The sequence below is a fragment of the Hydra viridissima genome, unplaced genomic scaffold (genome assembly GCF_058129835.1).
Source record: "Hydra viridissima isolate aposymbiotic clone 2 unplaced genomic scaffold, HvirCarnegie_v1 scaffold_3, whole genome shotgun sequence".
NCBI lineage: Eukaryota > Metazoa > Cnidaria > Hydrozoa > Anthoathecata > Hydridae > Hydra > Hydra viridissima.
The window spans coordinates 6,864,997-6,884,635 of record NW_028324302.1 but is presented as its reverse complement, the minus strand read 5'-3'; the positions used below and the strand labels follow the sequence as shown (position 1 = coordinate 6,884,635).

Here is a 19,639-nt window from a genome sequence, read left to right as displayed (position 1 = left end):
ATATTTAATAAAAGTAATTCCTAATAATTATAACTAATCGGTAGCCTAGCAGCAGTTGTTGTCGGTATTAAAAGTAATTGAAAGTAGTTGGCCCAAGCTCTCTCTAGTACTAAACTACCGGTACCGACTTAAAAATATTGATAAAAGTGCCGAAATTCAGTAGTAAACTTTTTAGTTCTTCTGTTTTGCAAAATAGTTTTTCGTTTAAATTGACTTTGGATTTCCCCATAAGTATAAACAATTTTTTTAAAGCTCCATTCTTACTAATCAGTATAAAAAAGTTTTTATTCTTCTAACAAAATAAAGACTTTCAGGAAAATCTATAATTTATTTTATTAAAGCCAAAATATGAAAAATATACTTTATACAATGTGTTACGAAATCAGCTTCCCAAACATTTTAACATGTTCAAATTTTATATTTATACTTTCCGAAGATCATAATGATGTTCGAAAATTTCTATTAATATTTTGTCTATATTAGTATTTTCCAAAATATACTGTACATGGGTTTGCTTTTCCTGCTAAAATATTAGATTTAACAGAATCAAGTCATTCTTTTTTAAAATCAGCATCAGCGCCACTCTGTTTTGCTTCCGCGGTTTCAAACTTCTGCGGCGGCGCTTTTGGCAACGGTGGTGAGCAAACCTTTTGTGGTTCATCGTTCCAAGGTTGCTTATCACCAGATACAGAGAGCGCAAAAAACACCACACCGAAACCGTATACAAACGCGGTGATCCAAAAAACGGTTTGCCATTCTGCAGCAGTCTAACGAAAATAATACAAATGAAAATTTTTAAAATTTGCATAAGAATATTTTCTATTTAATGAAAATTAAAAAGACAGAAGGCAAGAGGGGGGAAGTGAGAATACTAATAAAGCACGAGTAAAAATCCCGATATCCAATTAAGATCATAAGCAATTTAGTTAAACACTAGCTTACATTTTTAGTGGTGATGTAACCGACAAGCATAGGAGATATAAAGCCAGGCATTGATCCAAAAACATTGCTGATTCCAATAATGACTCCGGCATATCTTGGCGCAATGTCCAAAATATTGACTGCATAGCCTGTTGCATTAAGTCCAGTGATACCTACTCCAGTACATAGGAGTCCGATTGCTACTGCCTTGCTTTTTGCGTAACCCACACCAACAATGAATATACTCGCGGTTGTGCAACCTGTCGAAAATATAAGGCGCCGCACATTTCTAACTGACACTCCTTTCACAATTAACATGTCTGCAATCACGCCTCCTGAAGGTCCGACTATAGCTTTAATTACATAAGGGAGCGACACGAGGAATCCAGTCTAAACAAAAGAGAATAAAATAATTAATGAACTTTCTGTTGCGGTAATCAACTAGTCATAAAACAGTTAATGTGGAATATGTATAAGTGTCGCGGTAATCTAATCGTTATAAAACAATTAATGCCCCCCTTGTTAATATGTATAAATAGCGTAATCTTCGAAATCTCGCTCTCTTGAAGTAACAACAACGGACTCAAGCAACTCTTCTAGCACTAGCTGTGATATACAAGCTCTTCTTTGTGTTTATCGCATATTTGTATAACATTACTCGTATAATATATTAATAAATTGAACTCGTTTTACAATACCACTCTTACATAAAACAACACTTTCTCGATACTGAACTTTTTATTGTAAGTTTTGTTTGTAACACTTGTCAGCAGTATGGAAAATAGAAATAAGAAAATAAAAGATAAAAAAAAAAATACTAACAGTAGCAATATCGAAATGAAGGACTTTTTGGAAAAACTTAGGAATACAAATTAAGATCGTGTAAAGGCCCCAATCAGCTGAGAAATTTCCAACTATAGTTGCCCACACCGGTAGTGAAGTGATGATTTTTAACCATGGAACATTCAGTTTCTTAAAAAGAAAATGAAACATAATTTTAGAAATTTTAATTCTCTAAAAACCAAATAAGTTTCAACAGTAATGATTGCAAGTTTTTACCTCATGAGCGCTTCTTTGCTCGAGACTTGACAAAATGTATTCCCTTTCAGCGTCAGAAATGGTGGGATGGCTTTTGGGAGATGGGTGGATAGCCAAACACCAAATAAAAAACCAAAGTAAGCCAACAGATCCTAAATCAAAATGTGATTTGAATGTGAATTCACATCTTTCTTTTATCTTAATGCGATATGAATGTAAACCCACATCTTTCTTTTATCTTAATTTGTTTTTATACTTACCTATTGCACATGACAAAATATATTATAAATAAAAAAGAAAAATTACCAAAAACATAAAATACTGATGCCCAACCACCGTCAAAACCATATTTTGTCAGCAGACCTGTCAGAGGCATTGTCAATATAGTCCCAACTGGGCAACCTATCAAAATGAATAAAGTTATTACTAAAATTTAGCGGTTCAAAATTTAAAGATTTTTTTGCTTTTTACTTTTTTTATACTTTTTGGTGTTGGAAAAAAATGAAAAACAACATTGAAAAACAATATCCAATTATTTACCTGCAGCAGTGATCGAAAACAATCGAGATCTTTCAAGCGGCGGTGCCCATTGCCCCCAAATTGCATGGTTGCTAGGAAACAAAACGCCCTGGAAATAACATAACATGTGTTACTTATGGTAGTTCATATGTTTTCTTGTAACAAATATCCATTGAAAAAAAAAAACATTAAAAAACAAAAAGGAACTTCAGTAAAGATTAGCACCATTGTGCCTTAATTTTGCGATGATATCATCTTCAAATAAATTAACATTTAATTTGGTGAAATGTCAATAAAGTGAAACCAAATTTAGCGCTCAACAAGTAATGCAGAGTAAAAGTATTCAAAACATACGAAATTATTACCACGGTTAAGTACAGTATTGCTTTGCAGTGTTAAGTTTTAATTCCGTAAGGCACTACGTTAGTTAACTTTTCTTAACATGAACTTGACTTGAAAAATACGTGAAATTTTTTTTTTAGATTCTGAAAACTTTGAACATTTAAAGTTTTTAGAATTTTATAGCTTTAAAGATCGTTTTTGAAATTTAATTTTTATATTGCAAAACTTAGAGGTCTTAAACATAGAAAATAAAAAAAAAAAAAAAAAAAAAAGGACTAAGAAAAGAAAGACATCAAAATAATGTTTCGTACAAGAACAACGCCTTCTGCAACACGAAGTACTATGAGTGCGTAAACACTGTATCTTGCTGCTGCAGGAGTGAGAAGAGTCAATACAGATGCTATAAAAATAGCGAATCCAAAAATTCGCGTGCCTCCAATCTTAGTTGCCAACCATCCTCCGGGAATCTGAAGTACTATATATCCGTAATAAAAAGACCCCAAAACCATTCCTAAATATTAAAGGAAAACAGTGCTTTAAAAAAATCGAAAATAACTTTTTGGCTAATACGCTAACACTCATAATTGATAGAATAGTTTGATTGATAATTTTATGTAATATTTGGAGCAGAATAATTGTTAATAAATATTTCTCATAATTATTTGTAATAATTAAAACTTTGATTGTGTGCAGAGAAAAGTTGTAAGTGGCGAGTTTTTTAACTAACCTTGTAGCTTTGAATCCCAATTAAATTCAGCAACTTTGTTGACATAAAAACCATTCTCATAAATGGTGTGGTTGTTGCACATGGCACCGATAGCAACATTTAAATTCACCCTGAGTGCGTACAAGACGCTGAAACCAAGAAAGACCATCAACGCTAGCAAATATCGTTTTGGAAAAGCCACATCTTTTTTCTCACAAAAGGGATTCTTTTCTGGATCTTTGTAATCTTTACCCATCTGTAGAAGAAGAAGAAGAAGAAGAGGAAAAAATAAACTTAGAATGATAAAATGTTAGTAAATGAGAATCATTTTTTGAAAGACACGTTAATAACTGTTTACAGCTTTTACGTGTGAGGTAATTCAAAGGAGTGTATTGTGCTTTCCTATTTAGTTTAAATTGTGCGTGTGTGGAATAGCATTTTAATTGTTTTCCGTTTAATTTCAGCTGATTTAAGTTTTTTTGTATTTATTTATTTATTTATTTTTATCTTCTAACATTTACAAATGCTTTATAAAATTTTCATACTTAAAATGTTCGATACCTAAGACACCTAAGATCAATAAAACATCTCCTAAAAGGTTCTGAACTACAATTTTAATCATGTGCAGAAATTAAGAACCGAACAAGTTTACTAATTATCTCTACGTGTTACAAGAAAATTGTTTTCCAAGAAGAAAATTTTCAGATGCTGATGAGAATAAAAATACACGAAATGACACACAGTTAAAGTTTATGCCTCTATCAGAGATCATCAACGAAATGAGGAGGCATTTGTAAATGGAGCTCAAATCATTGCTTATGTTTTTTAAAAAGTTAAAGGCGAATGCAGTTATTGAAACTTTATACAGTAATCAATTAAATCAATGTTTTCTACAAAGCTAAAAAGTTCTTTCTGGTTTTAAGTGCCTTAACTAAATATTATGTTTTACTCATGATTTAATTTTCAAAAAGTCAGTGGGGAGAGAGAAAAAAAAGCAGAGTTTAAAAAGAGTGAGGTTTATAATGACCAAAAACTAAATTGCTTGTTATTTACCTTGATAAAGTCTGATAAACCAGTTTTGTGGACAATCCAACTTCAAGCCTCCCTATACTAGCGTTGTGACGTCATACCGAAAACTTTTCGAATCAGGGAAAATCTGGCTAATTACTTTAACAAAATAAGAGCATCAGATTTTTTCTATAGATGCAAAGCTCTTCTGCTTAATGTTTAATTCTTGACACGCATGATTAAACTTGAATTCAGGGTTTCCTAGAGGCTCTGTGCCTCAAAGGGTTGCTTCAACTGCTTTGTACATTTTGAACCACATGTTCTGTATAATTATAGGATATAACCCAACAAGGTGCGCATCATGCAAACAAACTTAAACATTCACTTCCTTAATCACTAATTATTAGAGCTTCAGGGTAGAAAAGGTGGGACCATTTTCCCCCCATATTTTTTTTTTTTATTATTCATTTGAAAAAAAAAAAAAAAATTTAACTCGCTTTTATCACCACTGTGCATACATTACTTTTTCTGCCTGTTTAAACTTTAATGAAAAAGTCCAGAAAGTTCGAAAGGTTTTACTGGTATAAATATCTTAGCAAGGGGGGCAAAAATTACCTCTCTTCTTTACCATGTTAAAACCACCTCAATTTTCAGTTAGTTTTATTTTTCGCAGCTCTTTATAGGAGGGTCGAAACTTATTTGCAAGCAAACTTTATAAGTAGGTGGAGTGCGCATTACTGCAAGATTTTTTCAACAAAAAGTTTGACCTTGCACATGGTTTTTAAAAATTTAATCGATTCGAAAAAACTTTTCCGCGCCAATTAAGTTTCACGTGTATGTATGTATGTATGTATGTATGTATGTATGTATGTATGTATGTATGTATGTATGTATGTATGTATTTGAAATAGATAAAATTAAATCTACATTTACACATTTAAAAGGGCGTTAAAAAAATGTTTTTGACGTATCTTGTTATTAAAGATATTATTATAATAAAAATAATTTTATATTTTATCACAAATATACCAGCAAGCAACTTTTTACAGAAGATTTGACAGAAGATTATTTAAGCCTAAATGGAATCTCAGATGTAAATCTTAAAGCATTCCTGCTCAAGCTGCACCTTCAAAACAAATATCACCTCAAGTCAAACTAAATATCCAGCGATAAAACTATTTTAATAAATATACCTTTTTAAAACAAATACTTTAAATTCAACTAAATACCAAGCTATGAAAATTATTGGTGACAATAAATTGAAAATAAACAAAATAAATGAACAACAAATTTTTAACAACGGACATTTACAAAAAGACTACCCTTTTGTTATGAATGCAAATTATTTTGCAACTAAAAATCCGCTCGATAAATTTTAACTTGTTCTTATGATAACTTTAAGAAAAAAAAATATGTAAGATATTATTTTACTGTTTTACGATCCAGTGGTGTGAACATTTTAGGTTCACTGGCATTATAATTTCCGCTTGTTTTCTGGAACGTCATTTTTAAAAAATACTTCCTAAATCTTTAGTGCGGCGATAAGTGACGGCGACATTAGATAACTCAAAAAAAGTGATGGCGATGTTAGATGTCGCAAAGCCAAATTTGGCTTTAATATCGCTAGCGTTTGTAAAATCCTAACGAAAGTTTAACGAAGTTTTTCATCAGCCAAAGCTTAATATATTTGGGTGGAAGTAGGAATTTTCTAGAAGATTCCATTGAATCTTCCATTTCCTAGAACATTCCCCAATATTGTTATCGAGAGATCTCTGCTTCTTGAAGCATCGACCTTTTGGTTTCGCAAGAAAACATGAATAACAACCGTATTTATGTAACAAAAATTTTTTTTTACCCTTTTGAGCAAAACAAAAGTCAGATTTGAAAGAAGTGTCAAAACTTCATAATTACCTTAACGCATGAAAAAGAACAATTAGACCAATTACACCTCCACCAATTAGACCTCGTGCCCGAATATTAAACGAATGGGAGAGAAATAAGTTTTGTCAAAACCTATAAAAGAGGATTTGTAATCGGCTTGTTTCAAAGTACGAATGTCCGAACAATAAAATTATACATGTTCCCGATCACTCAAACATCGCATGTTAACTTAATTGTCGTTCTCTATGCTTCTCACCTTTACATTACTTTTACAGAATCTTAATCAATTGGAGTTAATTTTCTAAACCACAAATTTCTTTCCTTAAGATAGTATTGAAAATAAACAATAAAGTCAACAACTGCATTAATTTGTAATACACGTTTCTTATGCAAAAAATTCAAATAATTATCTATTTTCTGTTCTAGTATACAAACAATTCAAAAACTTTTAAGTTCAATTCTATAGTCTCTAAAAATTACTAAAACGTAAAGGTTAAAAATTAAATGATTATTATGGTTAAATTTTGTTAGCAATATAAATGTCAACGTCATAAAAATACTTTAAATCAATTTTATTAGAATGCCTATAACCCTTTATTAAAATAAACTGTGTTGATTCCCCCTCGCTGAGATAAAATTTTTTGGAGTTCTGCATCCAAATGTTGAACTTCAAGTGAACTAGAAAATAACGATATTAATAAAAAATAAATTTTCAGCAATTTTCATAGAAACACTTTACACACATTAATGGCTAACTTAATGCATATTCATTTCAAGTTTGTGCACGCTTTTAAAGACCAACATGGAGTTTAACTTAATTATGGAATTTAACTTAATTAAAAGCTGCTGAATTTTTGTTTCGAAGTTAATCCTCTACAAAACATGGTTCATCAAACTTTGATATTTTTATCAAGTTTGTTCGAAAATTTCATCAAAACAGTCGGTAAAAAACAGACGGTAAAAAACAGTCGGTAAAAAACAGATGGTAAAAAACAGTCGGTAAAAAACAGACGGTAAAAAACAGTCGGTAAAAAACAGACGGTAAAAAACAGTCGGTAAAAAACAGACGGTAAAAAGAATGAAAACTAAATTTTCTTTAGAATGTCGTTTAAACTTTATTTAGAAAATCGTTGCAATAACATGAAATTCACATTCGATCGTTTTAAAGAAAAAAACGCGAGCCACCATTGCTAACATAATCAGTGCTGTTAAAGAATCTGGACAGCAAAGAGCCCAGGGTATTGATGGGGCAGTCAAATTGGTGTAATAGTGTTGATAAAAACTTCAAGGAAAGTTGTGCATTATTGAAAATGAATCATTTTTCAGTTTGGCAAACGCTACATTCAGCAACAGTTATTCTACCAAAGCATTAATGTACGAATGTGTAATATGTAATGTAAATATTGGCAGACTTCAAAGTTTGATCCTAAGATCTATGTTGAGCATTTTCCAGCAGAGGAACTTCAAAAGCTTGTTTGGCTTTAATTGCCCTCGTAATCAATAAATCTTTATTTAGAAAAGCAATCAAGAAGAATTCAACTCATCTTTTCATAGTTGAGCATCATTCTAAGAGAAAATATTTTTCTTGATCTAGCAACATTCACCCAAATAGTGTGATTTCCTACATTTCTGAGAAATGTAAGAATTTGATGATAAAGTATCAAGCATACTTAAATGTTGACAAATCCAAGTCTTTTTGGGCTCTTTTGAAACAAATGGTCTTAATAAAGAATGGATAAAATAAGAATGGTCTTAATAAAAACCTGGGGAACTACAAATCTCATACATTGTAATTTATAAAGCTATCATTAATATGAAAGGTGCAAATAAATGTTTGAACTCAAAATTTTACTTTGAATTAAAAAAAAAAAAGCTCAAATTAAAAAGCTAATAAAAATATTAATTTAGTACCTTCGCTGAGGGAACATTGCACAAGCTGCTGGTACCATAAAAGTCAAACTAAATTTTAAAGATATTTTTCATCTCAAATAAGAGAAAAATAAAGAAAATTTTAAATCTTCTAATTGTTAGATTTCTATAAATAAAGCTAATGCTTTTCCAAAAAAAAACACTTAAAAAAGAAAAAATCATTCCCATTTACCTAATGCCGCACAGCAAAACCTGTAAAGGAGCATGCAGTGGTTTCACACGCTTAAAGTAAAAGAGTATAATTTAAAATCAAGATTGGATATGCAACAACAAAATAAAAATTAAACGTCCAAGATTTAACTTTGTTAAATTATTTGAGAATAATATAGTTATATCTCTAATTGAAAACCATACAATTTAAAAAAATCTTTAAAATCAAAAAAGCATTTCTATTTAAAAAATAATACCTGCATCCAAGAATAGGTTTCCAATTTCTGCATAATTAGTGGAATTAGCACTAAAAAAGAGTTTTCATACTAACATATTTAAAAACAGGGAACCCTATGTAATAAATAAAATAGCAGTAAGAAAACAAAAAAAATCATAAAAGTTGAGAAAACTTCAAGCTAATGATTGAAAAAATAAATTACAAACTATATTTAACTTACACATTCCTGGAGCAGCCATTGTAATTCTGGAAGCACATACTTGCATGATTCCCTTATAAGCAGCATTTTTAGAGTACCCAACTTCCTCACCATTCTCATCATAAACAGCTATACCATTGATAATTTCTCTAAGTTTAAAAAAATACAAAACAACATTTCTTGCCGCTAACCAATCACTTGTGTGTGTGTGTGTGTTGTGTATATGTGTGTGTGTGTTGTGTGTATTGTGTGTGTTGTGTGTGTGTATCAGAAATTAGGCAAATAAAAATAAACCAACCTTTGTCTCATTAAAGGTATGTTGATGCAATTGGCAGCAGCAACAGCAACAAAAGGTACATAACGTGCTAGTAATGGAGGCGCTGTCTTAAAATAGAAATATTAAATATCTTTTCCTGGTTTCTTTTAAACAAAAATGTGAAAGGTTGATGAGTAAAAGTAAATTCAGTTCTGCAAAGTTTCTTTAGGCTTTTTTTAGGTGTTAAATTATTAGAAATAATAAAAACTTGCCATTTTAAACAAATGAAAACTGAAAGATTTTAAGTATATTGCAAAACCTTTTTTTAAAAAAAAACACTTAAAAATATGAGTAAAGTACCAAACAGATTCAAACATTTTAAAGGTATCATGTAACTGCAATTTCAGCACTCTAACAAAATAAAGCAACACGCTCAAATTTATATGATCTGTAAGTATTTAATTTTGAAGATTGGAAAACTTAAGCTGAATGAAAAGTATCCATTTAAAGACAAACAGAAAGAATCAAAAGATACTTGTTCATCAACAACTTCAAGATTGCATAATCAATCCCAGTAAGCAAGGATCACCTCATGGTACCATCAACCTTACATCAGATACCAAGCATCCAGAAGCAAACAATTTTCAGGAAATCCAGGTAACAGATATCAAATTTTCATTAAGAAAGTCTAAAAGCTTAAGTCTCAATAATTATGTTTTAATATTAAATTATCACAATACTATTTTAAAAATAACTGTTTTATCAAAATCAATTATTGTTTGATTTGCTTAGTACCATCAGAAGTACACATGTATTTAGCCTACACTCTTAAAACCACTCTTAAGACACCAATAATATTCAGCTAAATACAGGACTTTCTAACACCAAAATTAGGCAACTTGGATCTACTTTCAACAAGTCAACAAGTATGGATGAGCCACACTTGGGTCAGAAGATTGCTGTTGAAAGAAAGCCCTACACAAAAAGCTTGAAAGTTATTGAAAACTTTGACAAAACGGGATGCAGGAGTCAAGTGCCAAATGATCATTACAATTGCAAAACTAATTCTAGAATTCTACAAGAACATTGAAGCATTACTGGATTTAATCAACACAAACTATGTAAGATTCATCATTTCATGTGATCTCAAAGTTGCCAATTTCTTGTGTGGAATTCAATTATATTCAAGCAATCACCCATGCTGTTGGTGTGAAATTGGTTCAGAAAATTTTTATACCAAATGAATCTTAAGCTTACTTGGCAGTCTGAATAAGAATTACAACAAATTTTTTGCAGCTGGATCAAAAATAAGCAAGTCCAAGGAATTCAGCAATGTAGTTGAAGCTTCTTTGGTTGTTGCTGAAGACTCTCATCCTGTTCTGGATTTGATCCTGCCAATAAAGCTACATCTCCTTTTGTTTTGGCTAACCACTTGCTCAAAAACATTCAGATGAAGCCCTTTTTATGGTGGTCAATTTACAGGAAATGAGTTCAGTAAGCTGTTCCAGAATCTTGACATTCTTCAAAAAAAGGCTCAAAAATCCTGCACCTTTCAAGTGTAAAGTTTTATTGAAACTTTCATGCTCTTCAAAAACATTATCAATTCATGTTTTGGGCAAACTTTAGATGAAAATTTCCTCAAAAAAAATTGAACACCTCAAGTAATCATACCACCACTTACATATCACTATGACTCTTAAAGAATATGCGCTTTTTTTTTTTTTAATGAATTTATCAACTACAACAGCAAACATTTGTAAAGTTATTGAAAAAAAATTTAACTGTATTTTAAAACCATATACTTGGAAATTTTTAGAAAGAAAAAAATCCCATCAATAAAAACAAATGTATCAAATTGAATCATTTGCACAGAATTCATACTCAAATGGCAGCGTAGTTACAATCTATTCAGATTTTTCATATAAAAAAGCATCTAGTGTTTGTTATTTTACAAAAAAAACTTTTCATTTTTGTAGTTTTAACTTTTATGCAACATTTTTTATGAAAAGTTTATGGTTAAAGAAAATATAGCTTTCTTGAAACTTGTTGGTGTTTTTCATTGAAATCTTAAAAGTCCAATGTCTCTCAGGCAAAATTTTAAAACTTTGAAATTTTACAATAGTTACTTTACTATATGCACATAATCATACTTTCAAAGGTTTTTCTTGGGAATTGGTGAAAGCATTAAACTTGATTTTTACAGAATGTGACAATTCACTAATCAGTAAATATTATTCTTTAAGAAAATAGAGCTTTTTTTTACAATTGTTAGCATTCTTCAAATATTTTAGCAACAATCATTTAAAACTGGTAATAATTTGAAAAAAAAATTTCAGAAAAAACTTTAAATTTTTCTGCATTCATAGTGAATAGATTTTAAATAATCATTTGTTATATGTATTCAAAATGTTAGTTATAACAGAAGTTGTTTTCAAAAAGTTATTTATAACAGAAGTATTATATATATTTATGAGCAAAAGTTTTTAGATAATTTTATAGTACTAGTAAAAATAAAAGAACCCACAAGAATTAAAAGAATTTATTTCAAATCTTGGAAGTTTTTCTTACTTTTACTAAAGCATTTAGTCCAAGTGCCACAGCCATAGCTCCGCTAGTTGCTGACGCATAAGCAATTCCAATCTGACTAACATAAAATGTTAGTTACATTCAAAGATATCTATTAAACCAACTTTGAACCAATAATAGAAATTGCATATTCACATCTAAGTTTAAGCTTACTTTTTTTATAAGCACACCAATTAAAAGTTTACTTGAACATGAATTTTTTAAAAACGAATATTGCAGAATTATAAATACAAGGCTTGCAAAACATCTTTAAGAAAATAAAACCCTGAGTAAAAATCATTTTATTTCCTGACTTTCGATTAAGAGAATTCATTAATATACTCACGTGTTGCTAATCTCTGATTTTGCATTTCTATTTGTGAAGTTAACAAGAGCATTAAATGACTGATTAACCCACTGCCAAAAGACAACTTGAGGAACTGTCCTATAAAACATTAAAGAAAAAAGATCCTTGTTTAAAAATGAAAAAATATCTTGCAAATATTACAGTGCCTTAAAACATTCTGCAAGAATTAGAACGCAAAGATTTGTGTTCTCATATTGCAATACACCCATGATTTGAATATTTTTGAAATTGAATTTATATGTCAAACTGGTAAATTTTTTTTTGTTAAGTTAAAGATAGGCCAAAGATAAAGATTTGTTGGTAAATAGATTTATTAACAAAATTATTTGAGCTACAAATACACTTTGAGAGATTTACAAAACTTTAAAGAAGCCTCAATGGGATATCCTACCTCATCCATCAAAAAATTAGGTCAATTCTTGGATCACCTCAAAAGAAAAGAAGTTTTTCTAATGATTAAAAGCTTAATCTTTATGGTTTAAATCCTGCAAGGCACTACAATACTTTAACTGATTTTAGCCTGATTTCTAAAATTTCCTAAAATGTTTTTTTAAAAAATGCTGTTTCAAAGTAAAAATGCTTCATTAAAAAATAAGATTATTATTTTTTATAAATATAAATTTTTGTACACAATGTTTTTCAGAATATAAACCATCAGGAAATCAATGCTTTTACATATAAACTTCAAAAAGATCAAAAAATGGAAAATCTTAGGTTTTCATTTTATGTGATCAGCTTTTATTAATTAAAAATATAATTAAATATAAATAAAATAAACAAGTTACTTGTAAAACTGCATCATACAACCAGTGATTAACATTCCTCCAGGCACTTGAAATGACATTCTACCAATTAAGTTCATCTTTTCACCAGAATCAGGGTGAAAACATGATTCATAAAGTTTTTTAGCATGCCATACTTGATCAGCAGTTGTACCAGGGGGTTCATTTCCTAATCTATATAATAAATAATGATGCTATAAGTAATTTATACAAAATACATCTCTCTTTATAAAAAAATTTTCATTGACTTTGTAACAAATAACACTAATGATGATTTAGAACTTGTGATTAACAAGTTTTCTATCTACTTATATAATGATTGAGTTTATTGAGTTATGGGGTTAAATGCAGGAAATACACATGTGGTCACTGTCCTGTTTACAACATATTTCCAAATGAAGTAAATTACCTCAAATATTGGCATGGATTTTGTAAGGGAGAATATTCTTTTCATACTAATATTTCATGGTATCAGAAATACATCAATTATAGCTTTAGCTTAAATTTAAAATCTCTACAACCAACTTGTTTACATAAAGTAAATAATTTAAAATTTTTGTAATTGGGTTGAAAAGTAAAATTGTGATGCAGTCATTTGAATAAAAATGTAACTGAAATAAAAGCATCATGGAAGTAGATTTATTATCATTTATTATTATTATAACACTTTTCTTAAAACAAACTTTGAATTTTAAACACAAAAAAAAGTTAGTGTATACATACCTGTATAAATTCAACAATGTTTTTGCATTATCAAAGGTTTCTTCGGAATTTAAACCATTTCGCCAATCAGTAATAGACCAGAAGTGTTTAAATCTTCCAAGAAAGTTATCTTGAGGCCACCTTGGTACATCAAGATTGATTCTATTTTGCAAAACACTTATAGCCATATTCTGTTCTAAATTTTTTAGACTTTTAAATATACATATACAGTTACTCCATAATATTTAGACATGAATTCATAAAATATTGAATGGTTTTTTCAATTTAAATGACAAGACTAAAACTTTTCTTTAAAAAAAAAAAAAAAAAGCTATTGTAATTTGAGTTAGTAAATCTTAATAACCAAAGTAATTAGTTAAACAGTAAAGCTGGCATAAAAAAAAAAAAAAGAAAAAAAAAGTGCATCAAAAAAAGTAAAGTGGTAAATTGTTAGTTAACTAAAAACAAAAAAACATGCTTAACAGGGAGATTGCAAAAATATCAGTGTATCAGAGAAATGCATAACAACAACAAAGATAAAATATAAGGCTAAAAACACTCCAAGTGATTCAACAAGGCTTGGTAGGTCCCAGAAGTTGAGCTACTGAGACGTCAATTACATTTATAATCAGGTAGGAGGTAATCTTAACCCTTTATGGGCCCTTGTTGCCATATGGTAACAAAAGAAAAATGAAAGTGTACCTCAAAACCTGGTTGTTAATAATTCCTCATTTAAGACCAAAGCTGCCAAATGACAACAATTATTTTTAAGATATAATTGTTTTTAGGGAAAAAAAAAGTTTGAACTTTTTTTCTTATACCCTTAAGTTTTCTGAAAATATTAACAAACTTTTTTTAAAAAGTATATTTTTTAATTTGGCCAATAAAGGGTTAAGCTGAGTAATGTTAGTTTGGCGAGAAGTTACTAGGTGTTAGTGAATGCGTTGAGACAAAATGAAGTGTATAAAGCGCTTAGAAAACCACTTTTGTTAATGACTGATAGATCAAGGTGACTTAAGTTGTGTAAAGATAGATTACATTGATCTGTGTCGAAGTGTTTAACTCAAAACACAAGCGATTGTCAAACAGCAGAAAAATGAGAAGTATCTTACAGAATTTTATGTACCAAGGATCCAGAAAGGTGCAGGACCTGCTAGAATCTGGAAATGTATTTCCATCACGGTTTCGGATAATGATTTAAACACAGGTAAAATCACCCAATTTATCTACAAAAAAAAAAAAAAAACACTGAAGAATGCACTTCTACGATCTGCGAGGCTTTTCTACAAAGTGACCGCTTCACTCGGCAAAATTGATTTCTCACTAGTTCGCTGAGAACAATAACAATCATAGCATGGTTTGCACGATCACCTGATCTCAACCCTAATGAAAATATTTAGTCTTGAAAAATGGCATCCATGCAAACCAAATAAGATAAGGACTTCCAGAGTAGCTGGAGAAATTTTGGTTGGATATCCCAAACAAGTTAAGCATGAAGTTGGTCAAATCTATGCCTAATCAAAACTATAAAAGGCCATTTTAAATACTAAGATCTGTATTGTCTCTATCTTAACTTGCTTTTTTTGAATATTATACATTATTCTTTACGTCTTGTTTTGTTTGCTTGTTTTATGTAAAATAATATGCATGTGTATTTCCTTTAAAAATGCTAGTATTATTAGTAATAAATAGATTAAAAAAGATTTTTTTTTTTTTTATTAATTTACTGATCCGTTCAAATGCTAATAAAAAAAGCTTTCAATTTTTTAAGAAATATGTGTGCGTTTAATTATACTTGGGCAAATGTATAATTATGGTGTTGGAGTGGGATTAGAATCTTAAATAAAAGTATGTACGCGCACGATTCTGAACGCTCGTTTGATTTACATATTTTCAACTGAAATCATAACTGCACATTTAAATTGCATTTTATCATAACTTCTTATTTCTGTGAGGTGCTAACATTTTTATAAACCACACCTCCACCCCCAATTCCTCAATGGTTTTTAGCTAATTCCTTTTTTTCATTTTTGATCAAGTAATAAATTTTGTCACGAATAATTTATTCAATGTTAAAAAAATGCAAATAAGTTTGCATTTAGTCAATGTCATTTTTATTGTTTAATGCTTTAAGAATAAATGTATGTGTCATATTTCTTTGCTCCTGCAATCTATAAGATCTTTCAACAGGCTCTGTTTGTTACTTTTAAAAATCACTCTTCTTGATAATAAGATAACAATTAAGTATAAGTTTATTTTATATAATATGAAAGAGAGATATGCAACTTTTTAAATAGTTTCGTATGTAATCATCAGTTTAGTCATGCGAAACTTTTTATTCAATTACTTTTTAATTTTAGTAATTTAAATTTTCTAACTAAAAAAAAAAGAAAAAATCTAAAAAATAAGTTTCAATTCTTTCTTTAATCATAGGAGTCAATTACTTAACATGTGGCGTCAGTCTTCGAACTAATAGGGGGAAACTGTTGTACCTTTGACCACGTTGTACCTTTAGCCACTCCGTCCTGTTGGTCTACTATTATTATTTTGCAAAAACGTGAAGTGCCATTTGGAATATTAGTCCTAGACGACTCTTTTTACCGTAAAATATTATGTTAAGGATAGATTGTTTTGATCCACGAGGAATTATAAATTTTAGCTTTTAAAAAGTAAATAGTTATGTTTATCTAAGTTTTATTAACAAAACATATAATAGTTGTCATATGTTAATGTATGTTATTATTAACATTAACCAATATGATTATTTCTAACCCTAAATGGGGTTTGAGATGATAATTGTTAAAGAAACCCATCTCGTGTACCTTTGACCAGCGCACAGTGGGCCAGAATTCACTTTTGCTGGAAAAAATTCGTAAATAATTTAATATTAGAGCTATACTCACTAAAATTAGTACTAGTACTAATATGATGTCTGCGCTTTTTATGAAGGTAATATTTTTTTATTTCGTTGCTATGGATACTATTATTATGCTTAGCAACAACCAATTTTTGCTATTTGCAGATATTTTATAAGTGTTATATTCACTAAATTTGGCATGAGTACCAATATGAGATCACACTTCTTACAAAAGTGATAATTTTTTAAGTTTTGTTGCTATGGATACTTATATTGCTGGTAAATTGATATTTGAATATTTTATCGGGTTTTTGACCCACCTATATTGAATAACAATTGAGTATTTAGGTAAATAATGTTTTAGGAATAATAAAAGCAAAAAATAGTGCAAGAGAAAATTGTCAATTTTAAATTACATCAAAAAATAATAAAACAATAATATCGTTTGAAGATTGTTTAAGTAATTGTAAAACATCTGAAGGAAATGCTTTATGATTTTTTTGGTGTGATGTTGATTTACGCAGTGATGAAATAACAGGATCACTGGAAACTTGGAGCCTATTGATAAGATCAGTATTTGTTGCTCTTCTGGGTGTTTTTCGGCTGAAATTTTCGCAATAAGTCCAATGGGTAATGTAAGGCTTTTCATTATGCCATGTCCATATATCAATACTTTGTGAACTAATTGAGCCATGTAATACCATGGATAAAGGGACACATATAGTCTAAAAGTGTCAAAACAAAAATCCTTGAATTTTAAGCAGTCTATTTCATATCCAGAAGAGAGCGTTACCAACATAATGTAAAATCTAAATATAAGGTTTTGATCAATACCCAGAATTTCAGCTGTTTGTTCATATGCTACAAAAGCACGCCTTGAGGTATTGCCATCATTGCTTGTTCCAGAACCACCACTTTTAGGGAAATCAACAACAAGTCCCATTTTGTTCATAAAATCAGTCTGAATCTTTTGTTTAGCTACAGATACCTTTTATTTGTTTTCTTTAGATCTTGCTTGCCACTTTCTTATTTCTTTTTTATATGCAATGTGCAATACCATCTCAAAAAATAAAATCCATGCATGAAGACTGGAAAGACCATATTTGAACTCTCTGTTAGTATAATCTATATTAAGGATATCAAGACTATTTATATTGTTTGGAGAGACACCACACACTGAACAGCATTTTGATTTCTCCAAATACGCACCTTTTCGTCGCTGTTGTTAAATCCAGTCAAATCCAATGGGACTAGACAAGTGATAAATAATCCCAGCAAGCACACAACGTTGAAAAAACGTTGAAATAACGTTGATCAACGTCAATCAACATTATTTCAACGTTGTTTCAAAGTTGTGTGCTTGCTGGGATGATTCTTCACGCTTTAAATCTCTGTTAGTCTGGTTCTGATAAAACTTGTTTATAAATGCTTTGGCTTGTAGCACCATCAAAACCAACCTTACACGTTAGTGTAAATAAGATACACGCCGTTTTTAGTTTTATTAGAACTATTATCAAATGCAACTGGTTTTCGACCACGTCTACTTGCAGTTGGTTCATTGTCTTTTTTTCTGACAAATAAATATTCATTAATCCAGTTCACAAACTTCTTTTCAAAATTTTTGACAGTATAGTTTTCAGATTTCCACTTTTTTTATACAAGTAAACAAATCGTTGAGCAGCATGTCTAAAATCAACGTCATTAAAATCAGCAAATTTTGCCTGAATAAATTTCAATATGTCTTCAGTAATATTTTGTTTTGAAATACTTAGATTGTTTTTTTGGAGAAAATTATGAATCTCTAAGTTTAATAAAACAATATCTAAATAATTATTGTAACAAGTATTTTGTATTTAAAATTTTAATGTTATGCCGCCTGGACTACTAATACTTGTATGCCGCCTGGACTACTAATACTTGTTAGTAATTAATTTACTCAAGTGTTAGTAATTAAAATTAAAAGTAATTAAATTACTGTTAGTGTTAGTAATTAAATTGCTAACAACTACCGAAAATATATTGTTGCTATGCTATGCAAAGTAAGGTATCCATAGTAACCAAAAAAAATTAATCTCATAAGAATTGTGAATCTCATTTTAATACATACCCCCAATATTGTGTACTTAGTCCAAATAATTCATGATTATTTGGACTAAGTACACAATATTGGGGGTATGTATTAAAATGAGATTCACTTATTAATGACATTATGGACAAAAGAACAACACACCTTCGTCAAAGGTACAATTTACATGTCGTACCTTTGACCTTTTGACTACTTTTTTAAAACACTCAAAACTGATACTTTTTGGTTGAATGAGAAAAAAGTCAATAATACAATTTTTGCGCAAAATATAAGAGAATAATACAAACTCTGAATGGTTTAAATTGATTCAATGGTCTAGAAGAAAAACGCCCGGAAGCAAAAAATGGTCAGAGGTACAACAGGTTCCCCTATTCTAAGGACGCAGGCTATTAAAAAGGATCGCCCTCCTACCTCTTGAATATATTGCTTACAGTCAGAGTTACATAAATTATGGTGTTACTTAAATTATGACCGCATACGATGTCCTAGTTTTGCTGTAGAAATATTCAGAAATGTTGGATATAATATCAGAATTGTAGCGAGCATGATAATTCTGATAAGTAATAATTCTGATACGTAATAATAAAGTAATAAAAAATATTTTTAATGAAAAGTAATGATAAAAGCCATTGAAGTGCGAAAGCAAAAGTTTACACGAGAGCTAAATAAAAGATGAATTTATGATGCGTGAATAAGCTTGAGAAGGTCTTGCTCTTGAGTTTAATTAGTTAATTAGCTAAAGATTAAAGTTTTTTCCCTTAACTATTACTGCTTAATTCACCTAAAACTTTTTCCATTTAGTTTGATGAAGTGAATAAAAATCAAGTATATAAAAAAAAAAAAGCATTCCTCCGGCTAAAAATAATTATGTCGTTTTTGCGTTATATACCCCCTGTCAAAGGCTTTTTTTTTTTTAGAGGAAAGGGATTTAAAGTTTGTAAAAGAGCTGACTTTTAAATACCCGTCCGAATGCCGTCGTTATATAAGAATATCGTCTGTCTTGGATTAGTTAATCTCACAATATGGATTTAATAGTGTTATTCTTAAGTGCCAAAAATGAAGTATATGTATGTCAAACACAGCCTTAACTCAT

The 19,639-nt window shown here is 29.8% G+C and overlaps 2 protein-coding genes across 3 annotated transcripts; both read right to left on the bottom strand.

The window, feature by feature from the left end:
* Positions 1–308: 308 nt before the first annotated feature.
* Positions 309–4,809, bottom strand: LOC145202330 (vesicular glutamate transporter 2-like). Its single transcript, XM_080075232.2, has 9 exons — positions 4,580–4,809; positions 3,548–3,782; positions 3,132–3,331; positions 2,500–2,587; positions 2,266–2,361; positions 1,981–2,111; positions 1,744–1,893; positions 943–1,311; positions 309–767 (listed from the first exon to the last, which is right to left on the bottom strand). Exons 2-9 carry the CDS (start codon positions 3,780–3,782, stop codon positions 552–554), a joined length of 1,485 nt encoding a protein of 494 aa, XP_079931358.2. The 5' UTR covers positions 4,580–4,809; the 3' UTR covers positions 309–551.
* A 1,970-nt stretch (positions 4,810–6,779) lies between these two features.
* LOC145202308 (sideroflexin-2-like) lies at positions 6,780–14,877 on the bottom strand. 2 transcript variants are annotated; one of them, XM_090081702.1, is made up of 10 exons: positions 13,625–14,877; positions 12,905–13,075; positions 12,099–12,197; positions 11,756–11,831; positions 9,230–9,315; positions 8,953–9,080; positions 8,752–8,801; positions 8,517–8,566; positions 8,327–8,374; positions 6,780–7,093 (listed from the first exon to the last, which is right to left on the bottom strand). In XM_090081702.1, exons 1-10 carry the CDS (start codon positions 13,789–13,791, stop codon positions 7,000–7,002), a joined length of 969 nt encoding a protein of 322 aa, XP_089937828.1. In that variant the 5' UTR covers positions 13,792–14,877; the 3' UTR covers positions 6,780–6,999. The 2 variants fall into 2 exon arrangements, with proteins under 2 accessions (XP_089937828.1, XP_089937829.1); XM_090081703.1 differs by lacking the exon at positions 13,625–14,877 and adding an exon at positions 12,511–12,547 and having other exon boundaries at positions 12,905–13,004.
* Positions 14,878–19,639: the final 4,762 nt, after the last annotated feature.